Here is a 25,448-nt window from a genome sequence, read left to right as displayed (position 1 = left end):
TGCCTTCTTAGCACTTCTCTGCTTGAGACCCTCCTTGGCCAGAGTCTTCACAGTGGCCTCCAAGGGCCCCGCTTTCACTGTGGCTTCACTCCTGCCATTGCCTGTGTCCTCTGCTCCAGTCACATCGGCCTATTAATCTGTATGCTTTTGCCTCAGGGCCTTTGTATGTGCTGTTGCTGTCCACGCAGCTGGCCGCTGTTTCTTAGAAGGCCGCAGGGCTTGCTCTCCCCCATCTTCTTCCCTACTTAAAGTGACAGCCCCTAGTGATCCCCACCCTCACCCCTGCTCCCTGGCCTGCTTCTCTGTATTTCTTTCCCTTCATTATCATCAGCCAGACATGCTGCATGTGGGACTGACTTTGTCTGCTCTGCCAATGCTGGGATCTGTCTGCTTTCTTTCCCCTTGGTATCCCTAATGCCTGGAACAGTGGCTGGCACACAGTGGATGCCCATCCTTGCCAAGCTAATGGGGAGAGGATTTTCTAGTGCTTGTGTTCTAGGAATGTATTATTGTTTAGCCTGAAGTAGTCAGGATTCCTAGAGCATCAGATATAAAACACAAAAACATATTATAGAGCCAAGTGATTTTTGGATTCCCTCCAGCCTGGCTGCAGTTGAGAGGTTGACAGTAACATTCATGGAGGAACACTTTGGAATGGGGATGATCCTGCTCTGCTCACAGAGTCCAGGGGTTTGAAGTGACCCTAAGTGGAAGGCCTGGGCATTGGCTTTCTCCCAGGTGTCATAAGCTTCCAGGCCAGTTATATGTACACATTATATATATTACATTATATATATATATATATATATATATATATATATATATATATATATATATATTTTAATGTTTATTTTTTGAGAGAGAGCAAGTAGGGGAGGGGCAGAGAGAAGGGAAAAAACAGAATCTGCAGCAGCCTCCAGACTCTGAGCCATCAAGACAGAGCCCAACACAAGGCTCAAACCCACGAACTGTGAGATCAGGACCTGAGCTGAAGTTGGACGCCACCCAGGTACCCCCAGGCCAGTTATATTAATCTCAGTCCTCCCTGTCCCTTCATAGCCCCCCATCCATGTCAGGGTGCCTCACCAGCTCTGGGTCCTTCCCAGCTGCTCCGCAGTTCCTGGAGGAGAATCCACAGCAAGCACCCTTGATTTCCTTCTGTGGCTGATGAGCATTGGTGGGGCTTCAGGGAGTAACTGAGTGTATCAGCGACCACACGCTCACCAGGAAAGAAAATGTTATTTTTGCTTTGAACAATGTGACGGTTCTGCTCTGAGAAGAGGTGGATTTTGTGTTTAGTGATCAAGAGTGTTCCTTAGTGGTAGGAGGAAAATTCTTTTCTTGTAGTTGGCATTTTATTCTCTCTTTTAGTCAGACTTCGAGGAGTACAGGAACTGATGAGGTTAACCTGCTACCTCCCGCATGGAGGTTACTCTCCTTGAGCACTTGCGTGTGGAAACCAGGGGAGGTGGGAGAAGATGGTCCAGGCAGGTGGTCTGGTTGGTAAGAGTCCGTCCCAGGTTTACCCCCATCCTTTTGTTTCTCCCCCAGCTCTTCTGCTTTGCTTCTTGGCAGAGACATGAAAAGTAGATCCTGGATTCCTTGCCCTCCCTCCCTTCCTTCCTTCCTTTCTTCCTTCCTTCCTTCCTTCCTTCCTCTCTTCCTTTTTCTTTATTTCTTTCTTTCTTTCTTTCTTTCTTTCTTTCTTTCTTTCTTTCTTTCATTTTTGTTTAGTTTTGAAAGAGAGCATGTAAGTGAGGGAGGGGCAGAGAGGGAAGGGTAGAGGACCTGAGGTGGGCTCTGTGCCAACTGACATGCCACTGGAGCTCACAAACGTGAGATCATGACCTGAGCCAAAGTCAGACGCTTAACAGACTGAGCCACCCAGGTGCCCCGATTCCTCTCCCTTTTTGATGGGCACATCTGGCCTATTTGTTTGACCTGGGACGGTGGAGACGCTTGTTCTGCCCTAAGCCCAGGTAGGATGTTTTTCTGGAACTTCTCATTCAGTGGTTAGAATGTACCACTCAACTCCATCAAAACTGTTTTCTTTTCAATTAAGGCTCATCCTGAATAGGAATTTGATGTAGTCTTCTTTCTGTGTAATACACTTTAATTTCTTTCTGAGTTCTAGATGTTTGTAGTAAGGAAGGGGGAAAAAACCAAGTAATTTTTGGAATTTAGTAGCAATCACAGTGATTGAGGAAACGAAGGGGTCAGTGCTGAAGAATAAATGAATTATTGACACCTTTAATGAAATCTTACAGTGATGTGTCAGCGGACATTGAAAAGGTCAACTTTAGCCACGGCTCCGAAGCCCAGGCACCGTTTTCTGTGTTAAGTTGCTTCCCTGTTAAGTTGGGAGCTTATTAAGTTGGAGCCTTATTCTGAACAGTTTTATTTTATGTATTTACGTATGTGTGTATTTATTTATTTTTGCATTTTTTCAATGTTTTTTTTTTTTTTTTTTTTTTAATTTTTTTTTATTTTTGGGACAGACAGAGACAGAGCATGAACGGGGGAGGGTCAGAGAGAGAGGGAGACACAGAATCGGAAACAGGCTCCAGGCTCTGAGCCATCAGCCCAGAGCCTGACGCAGGGCTCGAACTCACGGACTGCGAGATCATGACCTGGCTGAAGTCGGACGCTTAACCGACTGCGCCACCCAGGCGCCCCTCAATGTTTATTTTTGAGAGAGAATGTGCGCATGAGCAAGGGAGAACAGAGAGAGAGGAGGACAGAGGATCTGAAGTGGGCTCTGCGCTGACAGCAGAGAGCCCGATGTGGGGTTCGAACTCACGAACCACGAGATCACAACCTGAGCCGAAACCAAGAGTCAGACACTTAACCGACTGAGCCACCCCGGCACCCCTGAACGGATTGATTTTTCACTCAATGCTGTCTGGCGGCCAGCACAGTAGGCGTGGCCACAGACTGTGAGGTGACTGCCTTCCTGCTCCCCCCTCCCCCCACCCCAGCTACCCACCTCTTTGGTGGGAGCAACGCGGCCACGCCCATGAGAGGTCTGGGAGGTGGCAGCAGCTACTGTGTCACAGATACTCCAGGCACTGAGGATGCTCCTCCTTCAAGTTCCGGGTGATAGAGTTTTTCCTACCAGAGTGGGCATATATATTTTTAACTCTTTAGTAATGCAAAGTACCTACACAGAAAAGTGCTCTGTTGTGAGTCCACTGCCCAGTTTTAAACTGCCACAAACTGATCACCCTGTTTAACCAGCAGATCAGGAAATATTATCCCCCCACACGTTCCTCTTCTGCCCTCTCCAGCTGCTGCCTGTCCCCAGGGGTAGCTGCGCTGCTGGTTTCTGGCACGCAGATTTGCTCCATCGAATTTGAACTCCAGGTAAATGGAATCACAAAGCCCGGCCCGTGCTCTCTTGGGTCTTTCATTTGATGTTGTGTGTGAGAGTCATCTGTGCTGTCGGCCTCGTAGCTCATTGTCATTGTTGTGTAGTACTCCGGCTTGTGAGTCCATCACCAGTGCCCATTTCATTCTGCATGGGTACTTGGACAGTTTCTGATTGGGGGCTTATAATATAGGAGATGTTATATTACGAAGTATAAAGTCCTGCCCCTCATTGTGGTGACCGCTTATCTACATGGCCATCAGGTCTGTACCTAGGAGTGGGATTATGAGCCACAGGGAGGCATATCCTCACCTTTAGAGGAGAGGCCAGACTTCTTCCCAAGGTGCAGGTACTCATTTCTACTCCCACCAGCAGTACAGGAGGGCTGGGGACATATGATACAATGGCTGATTTTAAAAAGGAACCAGAATGAAGTTTGCTATTCCTAAGAAATAACTCACTCATCCCATACTTCCCCTTGGTCACAGAGATGGGAGCGTCTGGCCAGGAAATTCGTTAATACGTGGTGGGCCTTTGCAAAAGGCTTGTGGAAGAGGGTCAGGTTTTGTTGCCCATGAGCAAGTGCTCTTAACCACAAATCTGAGTGGAAAGGCAGCAACTCTTCTTAGCAGTTAAATGAAGGGAGAGCCCTGATCCGGGGATTGATTTCTTTATCAGATCCACGCCCCCAGGTAATGTAATGAGTGTTGGAGTATTGAGTGGATTTCTTAAAAACAAAGGAGCCAGCAGTCGAGTACCAGAAGTCATTTGAGCCCTGACCACGCATTTCTAACCTGAAAACCCTCCCACCTTGGAGAATCCTTGGCCAGGGCCCCAGTTGGTGGTGGAAGGACACCCTGCAGGCTCCCCTCTTCTGGGGGTTGGATGTCTGTCCAGAGCTGGATTTGGAAGTCTCCCTGGCACAACCAGCCCTCCTGTCCTGCAGCAAGGATGATCTCATTTTTCTTTTAAGAGCTTGATTGGCTGGGATTTCATTTGGCGAGGGGTGCCAAATGGCAATGTCTTTTGGTCCAACAGTGCCAAGAGTCAGTAGCCCAGAGAAGTGAGGGGCCACTGTGCTCTGGCGATGGGGTGGACTGGGTGGGATGGACCAGTCTAATGAACGGGGTGGGGCAGGGCAGGTGCTACACAGCCAACAATAAGCATCTTCTGAAAAGCAGGGAATGGCTTGAAAAATACTCTTTTTTATTTAAGTATAATCTACAATATTCTGTTGTGTACAGTAGTGATTTGTATACGTTGGGAACTGATCGCCACGATAAGTTTAGTTACCATCTGTCACCATGCAAAGTTAATACCGTATTATTGACTGTATTCCCCATGCTGTGTATTACATCCCCCTGACATTTATTTTATAACTAGAAGTTTGTCCCTCTTGGTTCAAACTTCACCCATTTCACCTCCTCCCACTCCCAGCCTCCCTCCTCTCTGGTAACCACCACTCTGTTCTTCATAGCTGAAATCTGGGTTTAGTTCAGTTTGTTTCTGTTTTTTAGATTATGACTTACAAGTGAAATCATGTGGTATTTGGCTTTCTTTGTCTGACTTACTTCATTCAGCATAATATCCTCAAGGTGCATCCATGTGGTCACAAATGGCAAGATTTCATCCTTTTCTTTGCCTGAGGAATGTGTGTGTGTGTGTGTGTGTGTAAAATAGACCACATCTTTTTTTTATCCATTCACCTAACGATGAACACTTAGATTGTTTATTCTTAGAAGATAGGAGGCCAAAACCTCGGTGAAAGGAGTAGCCTTGGACAGCAAACACGGCCCCGAGGGCATTTGGCAAAGGGAGCAACCGCTGAATTTTGATGGCATCTCTGGGCACAGGAGGCAGTATGATGGAGGACCCTACCCCTCAGAACTGCAACCACGGAGGACTGCTACACCGTCAGGGTGAAGGCGAGCCAGAAATAAGCCCATTCCCCTCCTGAGGACTCGTTCTCACGAGTGGTTCCTCATGCAGATCCCGTGACCTAAGTGGGAGGAAATTCTCCAGCCAATTTTAAAGTTCTTTATTTCAGAGTCGACGAAGACTGTCCTTCTGGGCCATCCTGCAAGTGAACAGATGAGCAGATCTTTGAAGGACCGCCCCTTTATTCCGGGCTTAGTGAATCCCCATGTGTAATTTTCACAACGAAGTGAGCAGTTCCTGGTTAAGAATAAGTAAATGCGCAAAGAATGCAGAGCAGTATGAAAGAGGACCAGCAGAAACAGATTCGTGAAAATATGAGACAGTAGAGGGGTTGACTCAGATTTTGAACAATGCCTCTCACTATACTTAAAGTAATAGACAAGATCAAAAATACCTACAGGGAAAGGAAACTATAAAACAACCTGGCAAATTTGGAAAAGGAATCAGGTTACCACTTCTAGATATGAGCAGCTCAATAATTGTAATTAAAAACCTAGGGGCGTCTGGATGGCTCAGTCGGTTAAGGGTCCGACTTCAGCTCAAGTCATGATCTTGCAGTTCATGAGTTCAAGCCCTGCATTGGGTTCTGTGCTGACAGCTCAGAGCCAGGAACCTTCTTTGGAGTCTGTGTGGCCCTCTCTCTCTCTGCCCCTCCCCCATTTGCACTCTCTTTCAAAAATAAATAAAACAAAAAAAAAATAAAAAAACCAACAGACTGAAGAGAATAAGTGAACTGAAAGATAAAGCAGAAGAAAATATACAGATTTCATCTTAGAGGACCAAATGAATAATTTGTAAGACCAATTAAGAATTGGGGAGGGTAGAAGTGTGTTTAATTGGGGTTCCAGGAGAGGTGAGTGATCATGGGCCAGAGCCAGTATTAGAAAAGATGATGTCTGAGGGTTTTAAAGAATAGATGAGCCACTCATCCAAAAAAGGAAAAAACACCCATATGTAGAGTGTAATGATACAGGAACCAAAGGAAAAACAAAAATCAAAAACTCAAGATAACTTTTAAGACAAAGAAAACTAAGACAGGTAATTACTGACAGGCCCTCACCGAAGGAAATTCTGGAGGATGTTCTTGGAAGGCAAGTCATGCCAAATAGAAAGAGTAAGCTGTACAAGCAAGGAAGGATAAAGAAGGTGGTAAATATTTGGGCCACTCTAAACAAATGTGGAAGAATAATAGTAACATGTGGCGTGGGGTGGGGATGACTGAGAAAAGGATAGGATTAAATACTGAAAACAGTAACACTGAAGACAAATGGAGTAATAGAGCTAGTGGAAGGGGTAAGCTCATTTAACTTTGAACTTGGCGAACCCTGCCATGTTCTTTTTTAAAGGTAATTACTAAAGAATAGAAACAGTATATTCTAAAGTAGTAGAGGGGGAAAATGGGATGACTTAGAAACAAAAAGAAGAGCGTACAGGTGGGAAACTAGCACAAAATAAGATTACGGAGTTAAACTCAAATATATCAGCATTCATATCTAATATACATTGATTAAATACTGCAGTTAAAACATAAAGATATACTGGATTTTTTAAAGTCCACTCTTGTGCTGTTTACAGAAGACAGGTTGAAAATAAAAAGATAGAAGAAGATACATTATAGAAATTCTACTAAAAGAAAACTGGTGTTGAGGCAGTCGGCAGGCTCAGTCCGTAGAGCAAGGGACTCTTGATCTCGGGGTCATGAGTTTGAGCACCATGTTTGGTGTAGAGATTACTTAATACAAAACAAAAAAACAAGAAAACTGGTGTTGTATTACTGGTATATAAAAGAGACATTAACACTCACTGAAAGTGTTGTACAGAGAAAGGGCACTTCATAACGATCAAAGTTTAATTCAGCTTAAAGATTCGGCAGTTTTCACTTTGGGTGCATCTTATTAACTTCGTCACAAAATACCTAAAACAAAATTGGCAGAACTACAAGAAGTGTTCAAATCTATAGTCATGGTGAAGAACTTTAGTACATCCCGTCAGTAATTGACATTGACAGTTAAGCAGACAAAAATCAGCAAGGATTGGAACTTTGAACAAAATTCTATGACTATATATAAATAAAACATTGCAGCCAGCTAGTACACATGTGACTTCAAAATTTTCAAAGATTGGTCATATCTGGGGCCTTCAAGTCTCAACAAATATCAAAGGATTGGGATTATATAGAGCAGGTAATCTGAGCACAGTTATACTAGAAATATGAATAAAAAGAAATAGGAAATCTTCATGCATTTGGAAATTTTGTAAACCTATGCTTCTAGCACTTACTTGTAGGCCAAAAAAAAGGGAGGGGGATAGAAAATGTCTTGAAGTGAGTGATAATGAAAATGCTACACATCCAGCCTTGTAGGATGTAGCTAAAGTATTGTTTACAGGGAAATGTGTACCTTTACATACATGCATCCGAAAAGAAAAGATGAAGATTAATGAGTTATAAGTAAGCATCTTCCCCCAGAAGTAAAAAAAGACATACTAAAACCAGTCAGAAGAAAATATGGATGAGAAGGAATAAATGAAACCAAAAACAGGTGAATACATAGCAGATGAATCCAACAAAGCCAAGATTTCATTCTCACAAAAGATAGGTAATGTTGACAAATATCAAGCAAAATTGATCAAGGAAAAGGCACAAATCCTCTCAAGAATGTAAAGTGGGACTTTACTACAGATGTGGTTGACATTAAAAAGGTAAGTGGTTATAACGAGCAACATGTGCTAAGTAAAAATAAGTAAAACCAGTGTTGTAGATGCTTATTAAAAATATCTGAAGGATCCAGAGGAGGGATCATGCCACGCATTATACAGAGAAGACCTCTTTTTTTTCCATGTCAACATGGCAAGAGTTTTGCAAGTTCTGACAACATATATAAATTTCTAGGAAAATATGACTTATCCACACTGACCCAAGAAGAGAACCGAGAACCTGATAAAAGGCTCTCTACAAAAAGCCTGTAGCAAACACCGTACTAACCAGCAGCATACCTAAATCTTGCCTTTGGGATCAGGAAAAACTGGAATGCCTGGATCCTTCCTTCTCTTTAGCACAGTGTTGGGAGGGCCTACCCTGTGAAAAATTCAAGGAAAGTGAAGCCGAAGACAGGAAGACTGGGGAGAAAGGAACAAAACTGTGATTCATAGGCAGTATGCTTATATACCTAGGAAATGTTTTTAAAAATCTAAGGATGTGTCCCTAGAATTAGGCAAAAGTTGCTGGGGGGAGAAGTCACCCTACAGAAATCAACCAGCGGCAAACAAAATGAAACAGAAACCACGTTTGCAATAGTGGGAAAACTCTGAAGAACCAAGAACTAACTGTTTGCGAAGGTGTGCAAAACCACCAGCACACATTCTTTTCCTTTACCGGGGATACCGGGTCTTTTCTGGTTGGATGTGATCTTTATAACCATACAAATGGCGACTCCTGTCCTGATGGCCTTTGTTCACGGAGCACTTGGGAGTGTCGATGAGCTGAGGTTTGCTTGGACACAGTGCGGAAGAGACCGGTCCCTGCTTTCTGGGAGCCTGATGTCAGTCACAGTACGAATTCTGTCATGGGCCAGCACATCTTAACTGCTGTCATTTTGAGAAGTCAGGATTCTGGATTCCTGCCTCGTAGGCATGTTGTCTTCATTGATGAGATGAGGCCTGTAGGCTTCCTGTGCGTTCTCGGAAGATTTAGGCCTTTTGAAGTACTTACTTTTCCAAAGACCATTATTTTGGAGAAACACAAAAACATGTCAATTCTTTATTTTTTTTCCTTAGGCGTAGAAACTGAATCTGAAATAGCCAATGAATAAGCAAAGGCTTATAATAGAATACATTTCTATTTTTAGTGTTTCATCTTTCTTTAAAATGAGTAGCATTGTTTTTCTAAAGTGGGAATTAAGTCGTTTCCATTCCCTTAACTCATGAAATAAATTATTTCAGAATATATTGTTTAGCAACCAAATTTTCTTTCTCTGGGTAAAAAAAAAAAAAATCAGAAATTACACTTAATATTTAGATGAGTTGATCTGAAAACCCTTTTCTCCAGACATTTAGAAATGTTAAAGTTCATAGGCATTCTCTAAAAGCTTAGCTGGGCTTGCAGGGTAATAAAAGAGGTTGCCAAAGCTGTAAACCAAGGGTGAGGGAAATGACTGGGACCCAGAAGTAAACTGACCATGGGGTGTGGGTGGGGTCTTGTCAGCCCGAGTCACCTGGGTCTTTGGCTTTTGCGTCTAGATGGGAACAGGGGTTCGTCAGTGGGGAGTAGGACCCGAGCCCCCCTCACACCCTCGTGTGAAACGCGCACCCTCAATGAAAGGACGGACTATCAGCCAGGGGAGATGACATAGAAACTTACCTGTTTTGTCCTGGGGCAGTGGTGGGGGTGGGGGGGGGGCATCAGTCTCCTGAGAATCTATTATAGGAAGCCCAGGCCTTGTGTAAAAGTTAGTCCGAGGTTGCTGCTTTCCAAGGGCCCCGTCATAACAAAGATTAAACAGCTCTGACACAAGCCCACTACTCACCCCAGACAGGATTGCCTCTGATAAAGTCCCACCAAAGACGTGACACGAAATCGCTATTAAAGATATAAAAGTAGATAATGAAAAACATTAATGGAAAAAATAACACCAGAAAAAAAAAAACAGGCCAACTTGAAAAGAGATAAACTCAAAGGACTGATTACAGAGCTGTTTAGATTCAGCTGAAGAGACTGTTGGTGAAATGGAACATATGTCTGAGGAGTTTTCCCAGGTGGCAGCATGGAGAGCTTGAGGTCAGATTAGGAGTTCTGCCCCAGAGAAGGAGCAAAAAAATTTTCTAAGCACAAAGTGGCCCAGGATTTTCTGGAATTTTTGAAAAGCATGAGCCCTCAACCTCAGAATGCACAATGAGCCTGAATAAGGTAAATAAAGATATACACCTAAAAATATTTTCTTGACAGGTGCCTGAGTGGCTCAGTCAGTTAAGTGTCCAACTCTTGATTTTGGCTCAGGTCATGATCTCACGGTTTGTGAGTTTGAGTCCTGTGTTGGCTTATAGCACAGAGCCTACTTGGGCTTCTCTGTCTCTGCCTCTCTCTCTCTCTCTCTCTCAAAATAAATAATCTTAAAAAATATTTTTGTTGAATCCTTAGAACTCCAAAGATGAATCTTAAAAGTTGTGAGAGATTTTTTTTAAGATGTCATAAAGGAACAACAGATCAGTAGCATGTTTCTCAATAGTGACTCCTCCTCCCCCCCAAAAGAGCTAGAAGACAGATAAAATAGTATCTTCAAAGTGGTAAGAGACAAGGACAGTCAGCAGGGAATTTTGCACTCCTTTAATCCACTCATGAAGAGCACGAGTAGAATAACGATATTATTGCGGGTCTATGAGGACTTGAGAAAGTTGATCCAGAATAGATCCTTGTTGAAAGAGCTGGTCAAGGATGTACTTTGGAATGACCCAAGAAGAAGGGAGTGAGGCGCAAGAAGCAGTGGTCAACAAAGAAATTGGTAAACATTTGGGGAATGCAAACATGAGCTGTCTGAGACAAGAGTCGCTTTGGGTCGTTTGAGTCATTCTGGGGTGTGTGTGATGGAGAAGCAGGGTGCGCCAAGTCGGAAAAGGGGCTCATGTCAGATGGATGGGCACCAGACTTCAGGCCTTCCACAGTTCTTTGGCTGTTGGGGAAGTGGCTGGAGGCATCGGGGAAATAGGTCAAGTATGTATGCTAGGAAAATGGAAGAGTAAAACACATTTTAATTATAATTTCAGTACTCATTAAAAAAAAAAAAAAGAGTAGCAGTAGTATGTATAACTTCTAAACACCATAGAGGAAAAGGAGATAAAACCTAAATAGCCTGATAGGATGCAGAAATAAAGGGAGTGGGAGGAGAATAAGCAAGGAAGTATTATAAATAGGAATGACAAAATCAAGGTTTCAGTGCGTCCAATTATATAGGAAATCACAATAGGCGTTGATGAATTAAACCTACCAGTTAAAAAGACAAATTGCTACACTGGTCTTAAAATAAAATCCAGCTTTATGCTATTTTTAAGAGTTCTACTTAAAACATATGAACACAGAAAGGTTGGAAGTGAAGAATAGAAAATGATTCTAGGTCAGTATTAACCTCCCAAATGTTGGTATAACTTTTTAAATAATCAGACAAGCTAGACTTTAATGGTTAAAAAAAAAAAAAAAAAGTTCATTATTAGGGATAAAGAAGGTCACTATGTAATGGGGGGGGAGTGTGGGGAATAGCAGATACTTTATCAAGAAGATGTAACAATGCTGATCTGATGTTCACCTAATGAGATGGCCTTCAAGTAAAGCCCAAATTGACAGATTCCCAGGAGAAACTGATAAATACATGATACGTGGTGGGAAATGTTAAAAGCTCTCAATAGCTATTAGATTGAATTAGCCAAAAATGGTCTATAGAAGGTATTAAGCTGAAGCTAAGGATACACATTGAACCCTTCACTCCATAGAGAACACGTGTATTTATAAAAGTTGACCACAGTCTAGCAAAACTCACCAAATATCATTATCTAAATTAGTATTTTTATTTTTTTTAATGTTTATTTATTCTTTGAGAGAGAGAGAGAGAGCGCAAGCACATGAGCCAGGAAGGGGCAGAGAAAGGAAGACACAGAATCTGAAGTGGATTCCAGGTTCTGAGCTGCCAGCACAGAGCCTGACACGGGGCTCAAACTCGCGAGATCATGATCTGAGCCGAAATCGGACACTTAACTGCATCACCCAGGTGCCCCTCAATTAGTATTTTTTAGAGTATAGGCCCAACCTATTGTGAGACTCAAAATGAATTTAATTTATTGTGAAAAACCTTTTCAGATGTTTTAATAGTATAGAAAATACTGATGTATCACATGTCCTAGTACTGAGTTATTTCATGAAAGTGTTGTGTATATGTATATACACATACGTATGTATGTTTCTGTGTCCTAGGTCATGTAAAAAATTATTAGTGTCTCCATATCCTGATTAGAGGTCTAAAAGCTTTGTTCTATATCACCCAGAACAGATTCTCTGATGACAACACAGTTAAATAAGAACTATCAGTGATATTTTAAAGCCCCCATGTGTTAGGGAAGTTAAGGTCACTACCATCTCATGAGTCTAGGAGATCTTATGGGATTTAGAAAAGACAACTGAACAATCATGAAAAAAGTGAGTATGTGTGCTGCAGCTTGTAGTATGTAGCTACAACAGTACTAAGAGGGAAATTTGTTGCCTTAAATATTTGCTGTAAGAAAAAAGAAAGGCCTGAAAATTAATAAATGTCCATGTTGGAAAGTTAGAGCAGAATAAACCAATAGAGATTAGAGGAAGGAATAATGAAAATTATGTATGCTGGATCACAAACCCAAAAGCTGGTTTGGAATCATCCTTGATATTGAATCAGCAATTTATAACAGCCAAGACATGGAACAACCTAAGTGTCCATTGACAGATGAGTGGATAAGGAAGTTTGTGCTACGAACACACACGCACACACACAATAGATTATGATTCAGCCATAAAAGGAAACCTTGCCACTTATGGACCTTGAGGGCGTTATGCTGAGTGAAACATAATGTGTTGTGTCAGAGGAACACAAATTCTGTGTGATCTCACTTATATGTGGAATCTAAAAAAAACCCAAAACCAGTCTCCTAGAAAAAGGGATGACCAGCGGTCACCAAGGGCAGGAGTAGGAGGAATCACAGGAAGGTGGTCAGAAGGTGCACACTCCCAGTTAACAACATAAGCGAGTGCTAGGGAGGTCCCAGACGGCTTGGCTGGCGACTACAGCTAACATTGGTGTGTGGGGCGTCTGAAAGTTAAGAGAGTAACAGTTCTCCCGAGAGATAAAATTGTTTTTCCCCCTTTTTTTTTTTCTGCCTTGTTTTGGTCTCTGTATGAGATGATGGAGGTTCACTGAACTTAGCGTGGTAGTCATTTCACAATATATGCATAAGTCATTATGCTGTACACCTTCAACTTACACAGTTCTTTTAATTTTTTTTTTAATACTTATTTTGAGACAGAGATAGAGTGTGAGCAGGGGAGGGGCAGAAAGAGAGGGAGACACAGAATCTGAAGCAGGCTCCAGGCTCTGAGCTGTCAGCACAGAGCCCAACGTGGGGCTCGAACTCTTGAGCTGCGAGATCACGACCCGAGCTGAAGTCGGACACTTAACCGACTGAGCCACCCACGTGCCCCAAACTTACACAGTTCTGTGTGACAGTTATATCTCCATAAAACTGAGTGGAAAAATAAAATAGCAGTTAAAATAAAATAAAATTAGCAGTTAATTAGCAGTTAAATAAAATTAGCAGAAAGAGTTAACTCTTTACACCCTCCCCCCACCGCCAGGAACAGATCTGGAAACACCAGATCTTGACAGTTTTGCAGGCAAGTTCTTCTAAACCCACAGAGAAGAGAGGGGAAAGGGACCATCCTTAGCTCATTTTGTAAGACTCGAGTGACCTTGCTACCAAGATCACAGAAAGACGGGGTCATGAGAATGATCCCTAGGTTTTCTCACTCCGCAGCACACATGCAAATCTCACATGAAAAAAGTGAACAAACCAAACTAGTGATACATTAAAAAAGAAAGGACCCAACATCAAGAAGCGTTTATACCATACGAACCATCTGTGAGTTAACATTAGAATATATATTATTGTGATTCAACCCATTTCAGATTAGAGAAAATGTCAAGGGATAAAGAAAAAGCATTTGCTAAAATTCAGTACCCAATTGTTAAAAAAAAGAAGAAAAGAAGAGGTGACTAGGAATACAAGATAGCTTAACCTCATAAAATGCTTCTGCTACAAACCTACAGTCAACACAGCATCTAACAGACGTGGAAACTCAGAGAAGAGACCAGTAAGCCCCCCCTCCCACCCTGCTCAACACTGCTTCAGAGTCCCTGTGAGACAAGAGCTTGAGTGGTAGGACATGGGTGGTCACAATATTTTTTACAATATTTAAACAAATTAGGTGATGGTGGTCCTGATGCAGCCATATCTGCTAGGGTCTCTGATTTATTGTCGCTCTGTTTTAGTTTTGTACCTGCCTGGCTGGTCACCTTGTGCCCAGGAAGGGTGTCTGGAAACTAGATCTCTTTGACATCCACCGGGCACATCCCTGCCCCACGCTTCTCTGTGCACCTGCATATGGCCCATGACAGAGCAGATGGTTAGTGATGAGATCCAGCCCCAGAGGTGCTGTTGAGGGTATCTTCACAAAACCTATCCAAGTCTCAATTGCCAAATTGGCTTGAACTGGCCAAATTGGACTGCGTTGGTTGGGCCACACGAGCTGGTAAATGTATTCCATGTCTAAAGAATTCAGGGCCTCCACAGACTTTTGTTCCCTGAATCCTTACCCCCTAGGAACAGAAGAAAAGACATTCTTTCCAGACCCTTACTGATTTTAGAGACACAGCAGGGGTGGAGCAGAGAGAGAGAGAGGGACGAAGGATCCAAAGTGGGCTCTTAGCTGATGGCGGAGAGCCCGATACAGGGCTTGAATTCACGAACCATGAGATCATGACCTGAGCCAAAGTTGAGTCAGACGCTCAACCAACTGAGTCACTCAGACACCCCTCTGCTCTACGCTTTCAAGAGTACTAGCAATAGTAAGTGAAAGCACATATTTCACAGAAGTTTCTGGAATTGACAGAACACAGGTCCTTTGTGGTCAGTCCATACAAGATGTGGGTGGTCACACATCTGGCCTCATTCTTTGACCTGCTGGGCCTGGCCCAATGGGAAAACCCCGGGGGACATTCCTACTGGGGGTCCTTTTAGGACAGTGGGGATTTCAGAAGCGAAGCACCCAGAATGCTGGTCCCGAGAGCACAGTTGGAAGGCATCGCTGGCATTATCACCCCAGTGAGTGTGGGATCTCCCCACGACGTTTCTGCTGAGCAGCGGGCTGGCTTGGCTTTCGCTGAGATTTCTTTGCCATTTGTGGCAATACGGCCTGAGCCGTAAATGTTTCAGTGTATTACTTCTCGAGACTAGGGCTTTTCATTTTCCTGTGAAAGATTTCTTTTAAAGAAATTCTAACTCAGGAATTAGCGGTGGGGATGTAATTCCTTTTTAGAGCAACCCGTTCTGCACAACTTGGAAGACACACTTGTGCTCCTCTCAAACATGCGTTTGTGTGTGCTGCGGAGGAAAAATATTCTCCCGAGCTAGCTTTTTCTCAAGTCTGTGCTCCTAACAGAGGGTATATTTTTGTATCCCGTATTTGCCTAGCTTGAGTAAGATTCAAGGCACATTTTTCAACCTTGGCTTTTCTGCCTATACCGCAAGGCCGCACCGATCCCACAGTGCTCAGCGGGGAACAGACCCGGCTTTGTGGGAGCCTGGTGACTGTGTCGGCGTGGTGACCCTGCAGCAGCTCCATGGAAGACCGCCCTTTGAGTACACAGCTGTTGAGAAGCCACTGGGACTTATGGAGCGACCCAGACCAGGGTGACCCAGACCCCTGGTCTCACACTGCCTCTGAAGAAGCGGGGGACGGGGGAGGGAGGGGAGTGTTTCAGAGGATTTTTGTCATCTGAATAGATTAAATACATTTGATTACAATGTGATCTTTGTACCTGAATGTGTCCATGTCGGCGAAGTTTTGAGAGCTCCTCATGAGGACCCAGAGTTTTGGTTGGTCGATGCCCACCAAGAAATGGAAGTTGATGGTAGAACGTTCCAGGCCTTTGTGTCCCTGCCCTCCCACCCACTGGATCCCTTCCGGGACTGAACAGGGTGCAGTGTCCTTTTTGATACCTCGCTTGTGAGTGTGTTCCTGGAAAGGCTAATTTGGGACAGCCTCTCTTGAGGGTGCCTGGCTGTGGCTCATGCCATCAGAACCCACGGCCAGAGGTCAGAATCCACTTGCCCAGGATTTGAAAGCTCCATGAGCCCACCTTAGAGTTGGCTTGCGGCGGTCACAGCTGCGATAAAGGTGACAGTCTGGGAGAAGTAAATGTCATAGCCTGCAGCTGGTGTAGTCACCACGGGGGGAGCACATGCTGTGGAGTTTTTGTCATGAGTACCTTAAATCCTGTTCCTGCAGAGAGCTTATTTAGAAAGCCACAGTGAAATTGTGTGTGTGTTCCGTGATGAGTGATTTTTTTTTCCTCAAACCTAATGCTGAGGCATTTAGAACAATCTCTTCTTAGTCCCTTCTTTAAAATGCCCTAATGTTAGAGCACTTGGGTGGCTCAGTCGGTTAAGCGTCCAACTTTGGCTCAGGTCATGATCTCATGGTTCGTGGGTTTGAGCCCTGCGTCGGGCTCTATGCTGACAGCTCAGAGCCTGGAGTCTGCTTCAGATTCTGTGTCTCCCTCTCTCTCTCTGCCCTTACCCAATTCTCACGCTCTCTTTCTTTTTCTCTCTCAAAAATAAACATTAAAAAATAAAAAGTAAAATAAAGTGCCCTAATGTCAGAATTTGGATTTCATGATTGTTAAGAAATCCCCACCCTCTTGCCCTCCCCTGCTCCCAATGGAGGACAAATCTCTACTTCTGAGCCCTTGGCAAGCCTGGACCCAGCCTACCCCAGGGTCTAAAGATTTGGGAGGCAGTGGTCATGCCAGGGAGGGGGGCTTGTTGACCTCTCCCCTTCTGTTCCCTCCTTCCTCTTGTCCCACCTTCCCCGACTCACCTTTTTTTTGTCAAGTTTATTTATTTTTGAGAGGTGGGGGAGGGGCAGAGAGAGAGAGAGAGAGAGAGAGAGAGAGAGAGAATCCCAAGCAGGCTCTATGCTGTCAGCTCAGAGCCTGACATGGGGCTCGATCTCACGAAGCATGAGATCATGACCTGAGCCGAGATCAAGAGGAGGACACCTAACTGACTGAGCCACCCAGGGCCCCTTACCTGCCTTCTTATACTTGTGTTCTGTTCACTAATTCCATCACTGCTCCTCTTAAGGGGGGCTAGGATCTGTGCAGGGGACTGGGAATGTGATAGTCACATCAAAATTAGCTGATAAAAGTTGACCACACCCAAATAAGTAACTCTCTTGGGGTTCCTCACTGAAGTCAGACCCAGCCTGGGCTGGCAGCCCAGAAGTCGTGGACTCTGGTCCAGGGGCAGCGAAAAGAAGTGGCTCATCCTCTTGGTTTGTTTGGAGTGTCATCAGGCAAAAAGCTCCCTCCCTGGGGTGAGGATTGGGTCTGGTGACACCATTTACCCCCACTGTTTGCAGCCTGTGGCTGTGAAATTCCAAACATGAGGTCTCTTCTTTGGTGGGCTTTCCAGGACTTCCTGTTTCCTGTTGTGCACCTTGCAGCTTCAGCAACTCTTTAGGAGTGTATCCTGAAGGCCATTTTTTCCTCAACAATTTCTTGATCACTTTTCAGGATTGTGAAGGTTTTTTGTCTCTGACGCTCGGTCGTTGTCTGTCAGCACTGGAGAAGAGGGAAAGGAAGGCAGCAAAGTAGAGCTAGAGGGCCAGGGGCTGCTGGCCAGAACGCATGCAGCCGAAAGCCTGCAGAAGTACTTGATTTGGTTCACATGGTATTTTTTTAAATCAGTCGATTTCATTTTAAGGAGAAAAAAAAAAACAAAACATTTCTGGCCTAGTGTGAAAAAGCAGATCTCTCAACACAGCACTCAACATTTCTACAATAATTAGCAATGGCTGGGTGACACTGTACCCCTAGTTTACTGGGGCATTCATGCCCCAGTCCTCACCACTCCCCATTGTCTCACACCTCGCCTGTGCTCATGCTTATGTGCATCTTTGACCCCCACGGTGGAGAATCTCTTGAGTTGTGATTGTGGCTTCTGAGTCTCCAGGGTATTATGTGTCCACACCTGTACTCTGCCATTTCTCTGCCACTTCCTATCCTAGCACTAGTAGGGGCTGCTCATATCTTGCATAAAAACTCACTCCTGAAGAGGGGCAGGAAGGAATGGATGACATCAGAGATTGTCTGGATTTGTTTCTTCGACTTTATCAGTCTGAAGGATTAGCAAAACCTTAAGTTTGGTGGCAGGGGTGAGGATGGAAACTGTCAAATGCCTCTGTTTCTACAAAAAGTAACCTACATGTATGTATTTGGCAGGTGAAAGGAAAGCAAGCCAGGATGGATATTTACGACACTCAGACCTTGGGGGTTGTGGTCTTTGGTGGATTCATGGTCGTTTCTGCCATCGGCATCTTCCTGGTGTCCACCTTCTCCATGAAGGAAACGTCATATGAAGAAGCCCTAGCCAACCAGCGCAAGGAGATGGCGAAAACGCACCACCAGAAAGTGGAGAAGAAAAAGAAGGAGAAAACAGTGGAGAAGAAAGGAAAGACCAAGAAAAAGGAAGAGAAACCCAATGGGAAGATACCTGACCATGAGCCAGCCCCCAACGTGACCATCCTTCTCAAAGATCCTGTGCGGGCACCTGCAGTGGCCGTGGCTCCAACCCCAGTCCAGCCCCCCATGGTCATTGCCCCTGTAGCCCCAGTACCAGCTGTGCCCCAAGAGAAGCTGGCCTCCTCCCCTAAGGACAAAAAGAAAAAGGAGAAAAAAGTGGCAAAGGTGGAACCAGCAGTTAGTTCTGTAGTGAATTCTATCCAAGTTCTTACCTCCAAGGCTGCCATCTTGGAAACTGCTCCCAAAGAGGTGCCTATGGTGGTTGTGCCCCCAGTGGGTGCCAAGGCCAGTACCCCAGCCACTGGCACTGCACAGGGCAAAAAGGCAGAGGGAGCCCAGAACCAGAACAAAAAGGCAGAGGGGGTCCAGAACCAAAACAAAAAGGCAGAGGGACCCCCCAACCAGGGCAAAAAAGCAGAGGGGGCTCCCAACCAGGGCAAAAAGGCAGAGGGAGCCCAGAATCAGGGCAAAAAGGTAGAAGTGGTCCCGAACCAGGGCAAAAAGGCAGAAGGGGCCCAGAATCAGGGCAAAAAGGCAGAAGGGACCCAGAATCAGGGTAAAAAGGCAGAAGGGGCCCAGAATCAGAGCAAAAAGGCAGAAGGGGCCCAGAATCAGAGTAAAAAGGGAGAAGGAACCCCAAACCAAGGCAAAAAGACAGAAGCGGTCCCCAACCAGGGCAAAAAGACAGACGGGGCCCCCAACCAGGGCAAAAAGGCAGAGGGAGCTTCCAACCAGGGCAAAAAAGTAGAAGGGACCCATAATCAGGGCAAAAAGGCAGAGGGGGCACAGAATCAGGGCAAAAAAGCAGAGGGGGCCTCCAACCAGGGTAAAAAAGAGGAGGGGACCCCAAACCAGAGTAAAAAGGCAGACGGGAGCCCCAATCAGGGGAAAAAGGTGGAAGTGGTTCAGAACCAGAGCAAAAAGTTAGAGGGGACCCCCAACCAGGGCAAAAAGGCAGAGGGGGCCCAGAACCAGGGCAAAAAAGTAGAGGGGGCCCAGAACCAGGGCAAAAAGGCAGAGGGGGCCCAGAACCAGGGCAAAAAGGTGGAGGGAGCCCCCAACCAGGGCAAAAAGGAGGGAACCCCAAACCAGGGTAAAAAGGCTGAGGTTGCTCCCAACCAGGGCAAAAAGACAGAGGGGACCCCCAACCAGGGCAAAAAAGCCGAGGGGGCTCCCAACCAGGGCAAAAAGGCAGAGGGGGCTCCCAACCAGGGCAAAAAGGCCGAGGGGGCCCAGAATCAGGGCAAAAAGGCTGAGGGGGCCCAGAATCAGGGCAAAAAGGCAGAGGGGGCCCAGAATCAGGGTAAAAAGGCAGATTCAGTTGCTAGTCAGGGCACAAAGGCAGAGGCTGTTGCAAGCCAGGGGAAAAAAGCAGAGGGGGCCCCCAATCAAGGCAAAAAGGCAGAGGGAACCCCGACCCAGGGCAAAAAGTCAGAAGGGTCCCCCAACCAGGGCAAAAAGGTGGATACATCTGCCAATCAGGGTAAAAGGACAGAGTCAGCTCCTATCCAAGGCAAAAATGCAGATATGGTCCAGAGCCAAGAGGCACCAAAGCAAGAGGCTCCTGCAAAGAAGAAGTCTGGCTCAAAGAAGAAAGGTGAGCCTGGTAAGTAGTTCTGATTTCTCTGTGAACTGGAAGGGAAAAGCGATCTTTTAGTAGCTTATGGATTCCCTTTGGGGGAGCCATATGTATCAGTTAGCTGTTGCTACAACAAAGCTGTGTAACAAACATCCCATAATTCAGTGACTTACACCAGCAGTCATTTATTCTTTTTCGTGCTTCTGTTGAATTGGCTGAAAGTAGACTGATCTGGGTTGTCTCAGCTGAGTGGCTCTGCTTCACGCTGCAGTTTAACTAGGTTCGGCCCCTTGCTGTAGATCGAGCATAGGTCTGTTCCATATGTGTTCATTCTGGGGCCCAGGCTGAGGCTTCAGGGATTCTGGAGGGTAGAGGTCCTTCTCCTGGTTACAGTAGAGCTGTAAAAGGGCACATGTCAAACCAGCATCCTATTGGCCAGAGCAAGTCATGTGACTGAGCCAGAGTCAAGGGGTAGGAAGTGCACTGTCTCCAGTGGGAGGGACTGCCAAGTGATGTTGTAAGAGGTGTGAGTATGTGAGTACAAGGAGTGGTGAGGAATTAGGAATAGTAATTCCATCCACCACGCAATCTGAAACACTTCTGTGTCTTGGCAAATCTTTCTTAGACGTCTGAGTATGTTCTGCCAGCCTGTTTGTTGCTTACCTCACCTGGTACTCGTTTCTGTATGTTTGTTGAATGACTAATGGTAGGATGTTCTTAAGGTTAACAATGGCATCCACCCCCATCCCCAGTTTTTCCTCTTCCCAACTCCCTATCCCAGTTACTTAGTGGACCATTTTATATATATACAATACAGAATGGTAATTTTCTGTTATCTTTTTAGTGTGCATTATAGAAATTGGGCCAGTGAGTTCCTGTTTCCTGTTCATCACTCATTTGATATGGCAGTCTTCTGTTTTCTTTTCTTTCTTTCTTCCTTTTTTTTTTTTTTTAATATCTTTGACTAGCCATTAGTTGATTTGGATAATTAATTGCATTTGTCTTACCGAGTTATCTTAGGGGATCTGAGATGTTTGGGCCTTGTGCTGGATAGGGGCTATCCAGCACAAGGCCCTATGTTCTTAGCTGGGTTTCCCTTTCTTGCCTCTTTGTGGAGATGCATTACCTTTTCTCAGGTTTCCTCCTCCCCCACCTTTTGGGGGGGCATTTGTTCAGGCAGCACCCAGTTCCTTATGGGGGGACCTGTGCTGTGTGAGCAGCTTCAGGCTTCTGCTGAGCCTCAAGGATGAGCCCACCTGGCCCCCACAGGTGAGGCCAGTTTCTCAAAGCCCTCTGAAAATCCAAATGTTCAGCCTCCATCTGCCTCCGCAGGCCAGAGGAAAGGCTTGCTGCCTTGTCTTTAAGTTGATGTTCCACTTGACCCAGGGACAGGGTATTTGAGACATGAGGACAGGGATGGAACTGAGAAGTGGCCTGTTTTCTGTAAAGCATCAGGTGTGTTCAGAATAGAGCTTCCTGTTTCCTGTGGCCTATGTCCTGTGGCCATTGTTACCATGTTTGGCTTTAGGCATCTGAAACAAGGCACAGAATAGAAATGTGATACTTTAGGAAGGAAGGCAAGTGGTACTAATAAGCCAGAAATAGAGAACCTTATTAGGAGGAAGACCTAACTTTCTGACCTATATGAACCCACACAACACCTTGCTGGCCTAAGAGAGAATTTGAACAGAGAAAAGAAATTCCAGAGATTAAATATTATGGATAAAATGACAATTATTACTAAAATTATTCTAGCCAAAATTTCAATGGGATTCCCCTGCCGACTCCCACCTTTAACTTGACAAAACTATTCTAAAAGTCCCATCTGGAGGGGAAAATAGGTTGGAATATTGGATAGATTTTTTTAAGCAGCTTTTGGGAAGCCAGTTGTGTCTGATGTGTGAATATATTCCCATGCCATTGTAATTACAGGTTAGGGTGCTGGCCCAAGGACAGACAGGTCAGAGAATAAAATGGTCCTGAAGCAGACTGTCATGCCTGAGAACTTCAGTGAGGGGAGGCAGCCTCATTTCAGTGGGAAGAAGAAATGTTCTGATCTTGGGCAACATGTTCAAGATTTGGAAGAGTCTGCTTATGGATCCCTCTAAACATGTAAGGTCTGGATAAATTAGATTTAATTAAAAAAAAAATCAAACCCCAGAAAATACCAAAGACAGCCAAAATTAATATTAATCAGCCCAGATATCGGGAGGCCTGACGCCACTCCAAGGTTGCAATGAGAAAATCACAAAGGCCAATATGGGGCACTGGGCCACAAAAGCAACCACACAGGATCGTCAGACCCAGAATGAAAACCCAGCCACACAGGGTATTATGTGCAGCTGAGAGGACACCTGAAAGGCGAATTTCTTTATTCTTCAGGGGGTTTGAGAGCCTAGAGACATGGGGAAAAAACTGTCTTGTAATTTGTCATTTTCCTGAATGTAATTTGTCATGTGATCTCCACCTGCTGTGGTTGGGGTGTAAAGCCATCTTGAAGCCCCACCCCCACACCCAGAGTAGATGCAGGCCACTCCCTGCACCAACACCAGGAGGATCCTGAAATAATCTGTGTGTTCAGAAGTAGTGGGGATATGCCCAAGTGCATTGCTTCTCCAACTTTCTATGCAGTTGGATCCCCTGGGGGACTTGTTAAGGTGAAGAGTCTGACTCACAGTTCTGGGCAGAGCCTGAGACTCTGCATTTCTAACCAGCTCCTGGGAGATGCTGATGCTGTTGTTTCCAGGACCACACTTGGTGGGGAGGTGGGGGGTGGGGAGCAGGTAGTGAGGACCCCTGAGTCACTGCCAGGATGGCACAGGGCAAGGTGGGTGTCTCCATGATGCCTGGCTTCCGGCAGCTTTGCAGCTCTTGTCTGTAAAGGACTGTGGACCTGAGGGTAGAGTAAGTGAAGTGTGTGCTTTGGGTGTTTGGGTGTTTGGGTGTTTGGCGCTCCCAAATACAGACATGCGGTTTGGGGCTTGCTCTGAAGACGACTCCCAAGTCAGATGTCAGTGACGAGCCATCAAGGCCCTTCTCCACTCTGAGAGCCTTCAGTCATTTGCAGCCATATTCCCACTGTCCAGAATGCTGATTTCTTTCCATGTTTTCATTTAGCCACGACCTGTGTCTATGGAAGGCATGGATTTTCCAAGTGGAGTATGATAGAATAGGGCTCACTCACTCTTCCGTTGTGATGACATCTCATACATGTTTAGCATTCCAGAACTGATCTGACTCACATTGAGCATCCATGGCGGTGATCTTGTGGCCATAACCGTGTTGCTGAATGGGAAGCAGGCCACATTCCTCTCATGTAGTCATACTGCATGTCCCATGTTCCTTCCTTTGCTCGAGATGCTGCAGTCAGCCCCGGCTGCCTGCTTTTGACCTCCTTGCCCACTAGCTGGGGTGGAGCTTCTGTATTTCTGTCCAGGGCCTGCCCACCACCAGCTTCTCCATGGCCCTGTGCACTCAACTCAAGAGCACAGCTCGGGCTGGGCTGGGTGGCCCCAGGCATCTAGAAACTTGGGGGTGTGGAGATGTGAGCGGCCTCAGCTAGGGGAGATGCCTGGAGAGTAGGTGTGGAGCAGGCCAGGAAAGGAGCTCCTTCTCCAAATAGAGGAGACCTGAACTTGGGTCAGGGAGGGCTCTAGGGCCTTGAAGTTTTAACCGTGGGCACCAGAGAGCTAGAAGTCTAGGGCTGGTCACATGGGGGCTATCTCAGTTAGCATTCAGATCGATCAAAAGTCAGTCAAATGACTGGTTCAGTTGCGCTCGCCACATTCCAAGTACTCAGCAGTGCCCTGTGGCCAGTGGCTGCCTTTGCTGGACAGTGCAGGGAAGAGTGTCTCCATCAGTGCAGTCAGTTAGGACAGTGCCGTTCTAGACCAGAGCCACCAGGAGGAGGCCAGGCAGCCTGTAAAAATGAGCATGTCTTTGCAGCTCTGAGTTGGCACCACGCAGCTCACCCAGTGCCTTGTTCTGTCTGCCTGCATCCTGAGTGGGGTGGGGGTGAGCTCCCCGTCGTCCTCCATATCCCAGTGCTATGTGACAAGTGAAATCGTGGAGCCTGTGGCTGGCCCATGATGCACGACAGATCAGCAGCAGAACCTGCCCCAGAGCTGGGGGGCACCACAGACGGTTGTGTCCTCAATTGTCACCAGGTGGGCCCAGCAGGGTCCTTGCTGACAGACGCCCCAGAGAGAGACCAGGCAGGTGTGGAGGCGGGCACAGGACACGCTTCTGCAGGCCCCAGTTGGAACTCTTCCAGGACTTCTGATCTGTTTTTCCTACAAGAGCAAATCAGGGCCGTGTGGCAGGTTTTTACCACTTGTCCGTGGCTGGATCTGACAGTGAACACCTGCCTTCCTAATCCACGCTTTTAAAATTTATTAGCGTATAAATGTGTGCTTCCAGCAAACAAAGTACAAACAGCATAGAAGTGTGGAAGGTGAAAACCGAAAGTCTTTCCACTCCCTCCCTTTCATGGGGGAGCCTGGGAGCCATTCCGCTCATTGCTTTGGCACACACAGTTGCGGCCTGCGGTGCACACAGCCTTGGAGCTTGCTTGCCTTGTGTACCAGGGTACCAGTGACATCTTTCTGTATTGTACCTACAGGGCTGCTGCTGCTGTATCCTGTCCCATAGCGTGAATGTATCGTTTGCTTATTTAAATGGCATTAACCAGCGTGCGGTTTTTTTGCTGCTAAAATTAATGCCACAGTGATGTACGTATATTGTAGTGTATCTCTGCAAAGTAACTACGTCGATACGCAGTTGCTAAGTGAAAAGACGGGTCCGTTTTCAATTTAGGAGCACAGTGCTGCATCGCTCCCCAAAGACACTTCACAATTTACAATTTGCTCAGAGTGCTGAGAGGCCCACGTGAGCGTTTTCCAGCACCTTCCACCTGACTTGACTCTTCACGTGGTGCTGTCGAGATGGTGACCACTTGAGGGGAGCGTTATAAACCCAGGTGTGGAATAAGGAGAAGACGCTTACTTATGAAACAAAAGGCGCAGATTCTTTTATTGTTGTTTGCAGAAGAGGGAACTCGGGGAGCCACAGAGAAGTGGAAATTTCCCCAGAACTAAAGCTCCTGGGTGCATGCAGCCTGGTACAGGCCTCCGCTGGTTCGCTCTCGGAGAGTCCCTCAGGACTCGTGCATGGTGTTTATCAGGAATGCTGC

General features: G+C 45.7%; 1 protein-coding gene and 1 long non-coding RNA gene across 5 annotated transcripts in view; one reads left to right on the top strand and one right to left on the bottom strand.

Annotated features, from left to right (window-relative positions):
* The window catches only part of RRBP1 (ribosome binding protein 1), a 64,475-nt gene that overhangs the window by 5,789 nt on the left and 33,238 nt on the right, over positions 1-25,448 (top strand). For 2 of the 4 annotated variants that reach the window (XM_042931686.1, XM_042931683.1), the window contains exon 2: positions 18,379-20,284. In XM_042931686.1, the coding sequence (XP_042787620.1) occupies positions 18,400-20,284 (1,885 nt within the window). In that variant the 5' untranslated portion in view covers positions 18,379-18,399. The remainder of the gene's footprint in view (positions 1-18,378; positions 20,285-25,448) is intronic. The other 2 variants (XM_042931685.1, XM_042931684.1) reach the window with 2 other exon arrangements.
* LOC122215844 lies at positions 20,319-23,453 on the bottom strand. The gene is made up of 3 exons (XR_006200576.1): positions 22,933-23,453; positions 21,384-21,789; positions 20,319-20,655 (listed from the first exon to the last, which is right to left on the bottom strand). It is a non-coding gene; the product is annotated as an uncharacterized LOC122215844 (long non-coding RNA).

This window comes from Panthera leo, chromosome A3 (genome assembly GCF_018350215.1).
Source record: "Panthera leo isolate Ple1 chromosome A3, P.leo_Ple1_pat1.1, whole genome shotgun sequence".
NCBI classification, from domain to species: Eukaryota; Metazoa; Chordata; class Mammalia; order Carnivora; family Felidae; genus Panthera; species Panthera leo.
This window is presented reverse-complemented; position numbering and strand designations above follow the sequence as displayed.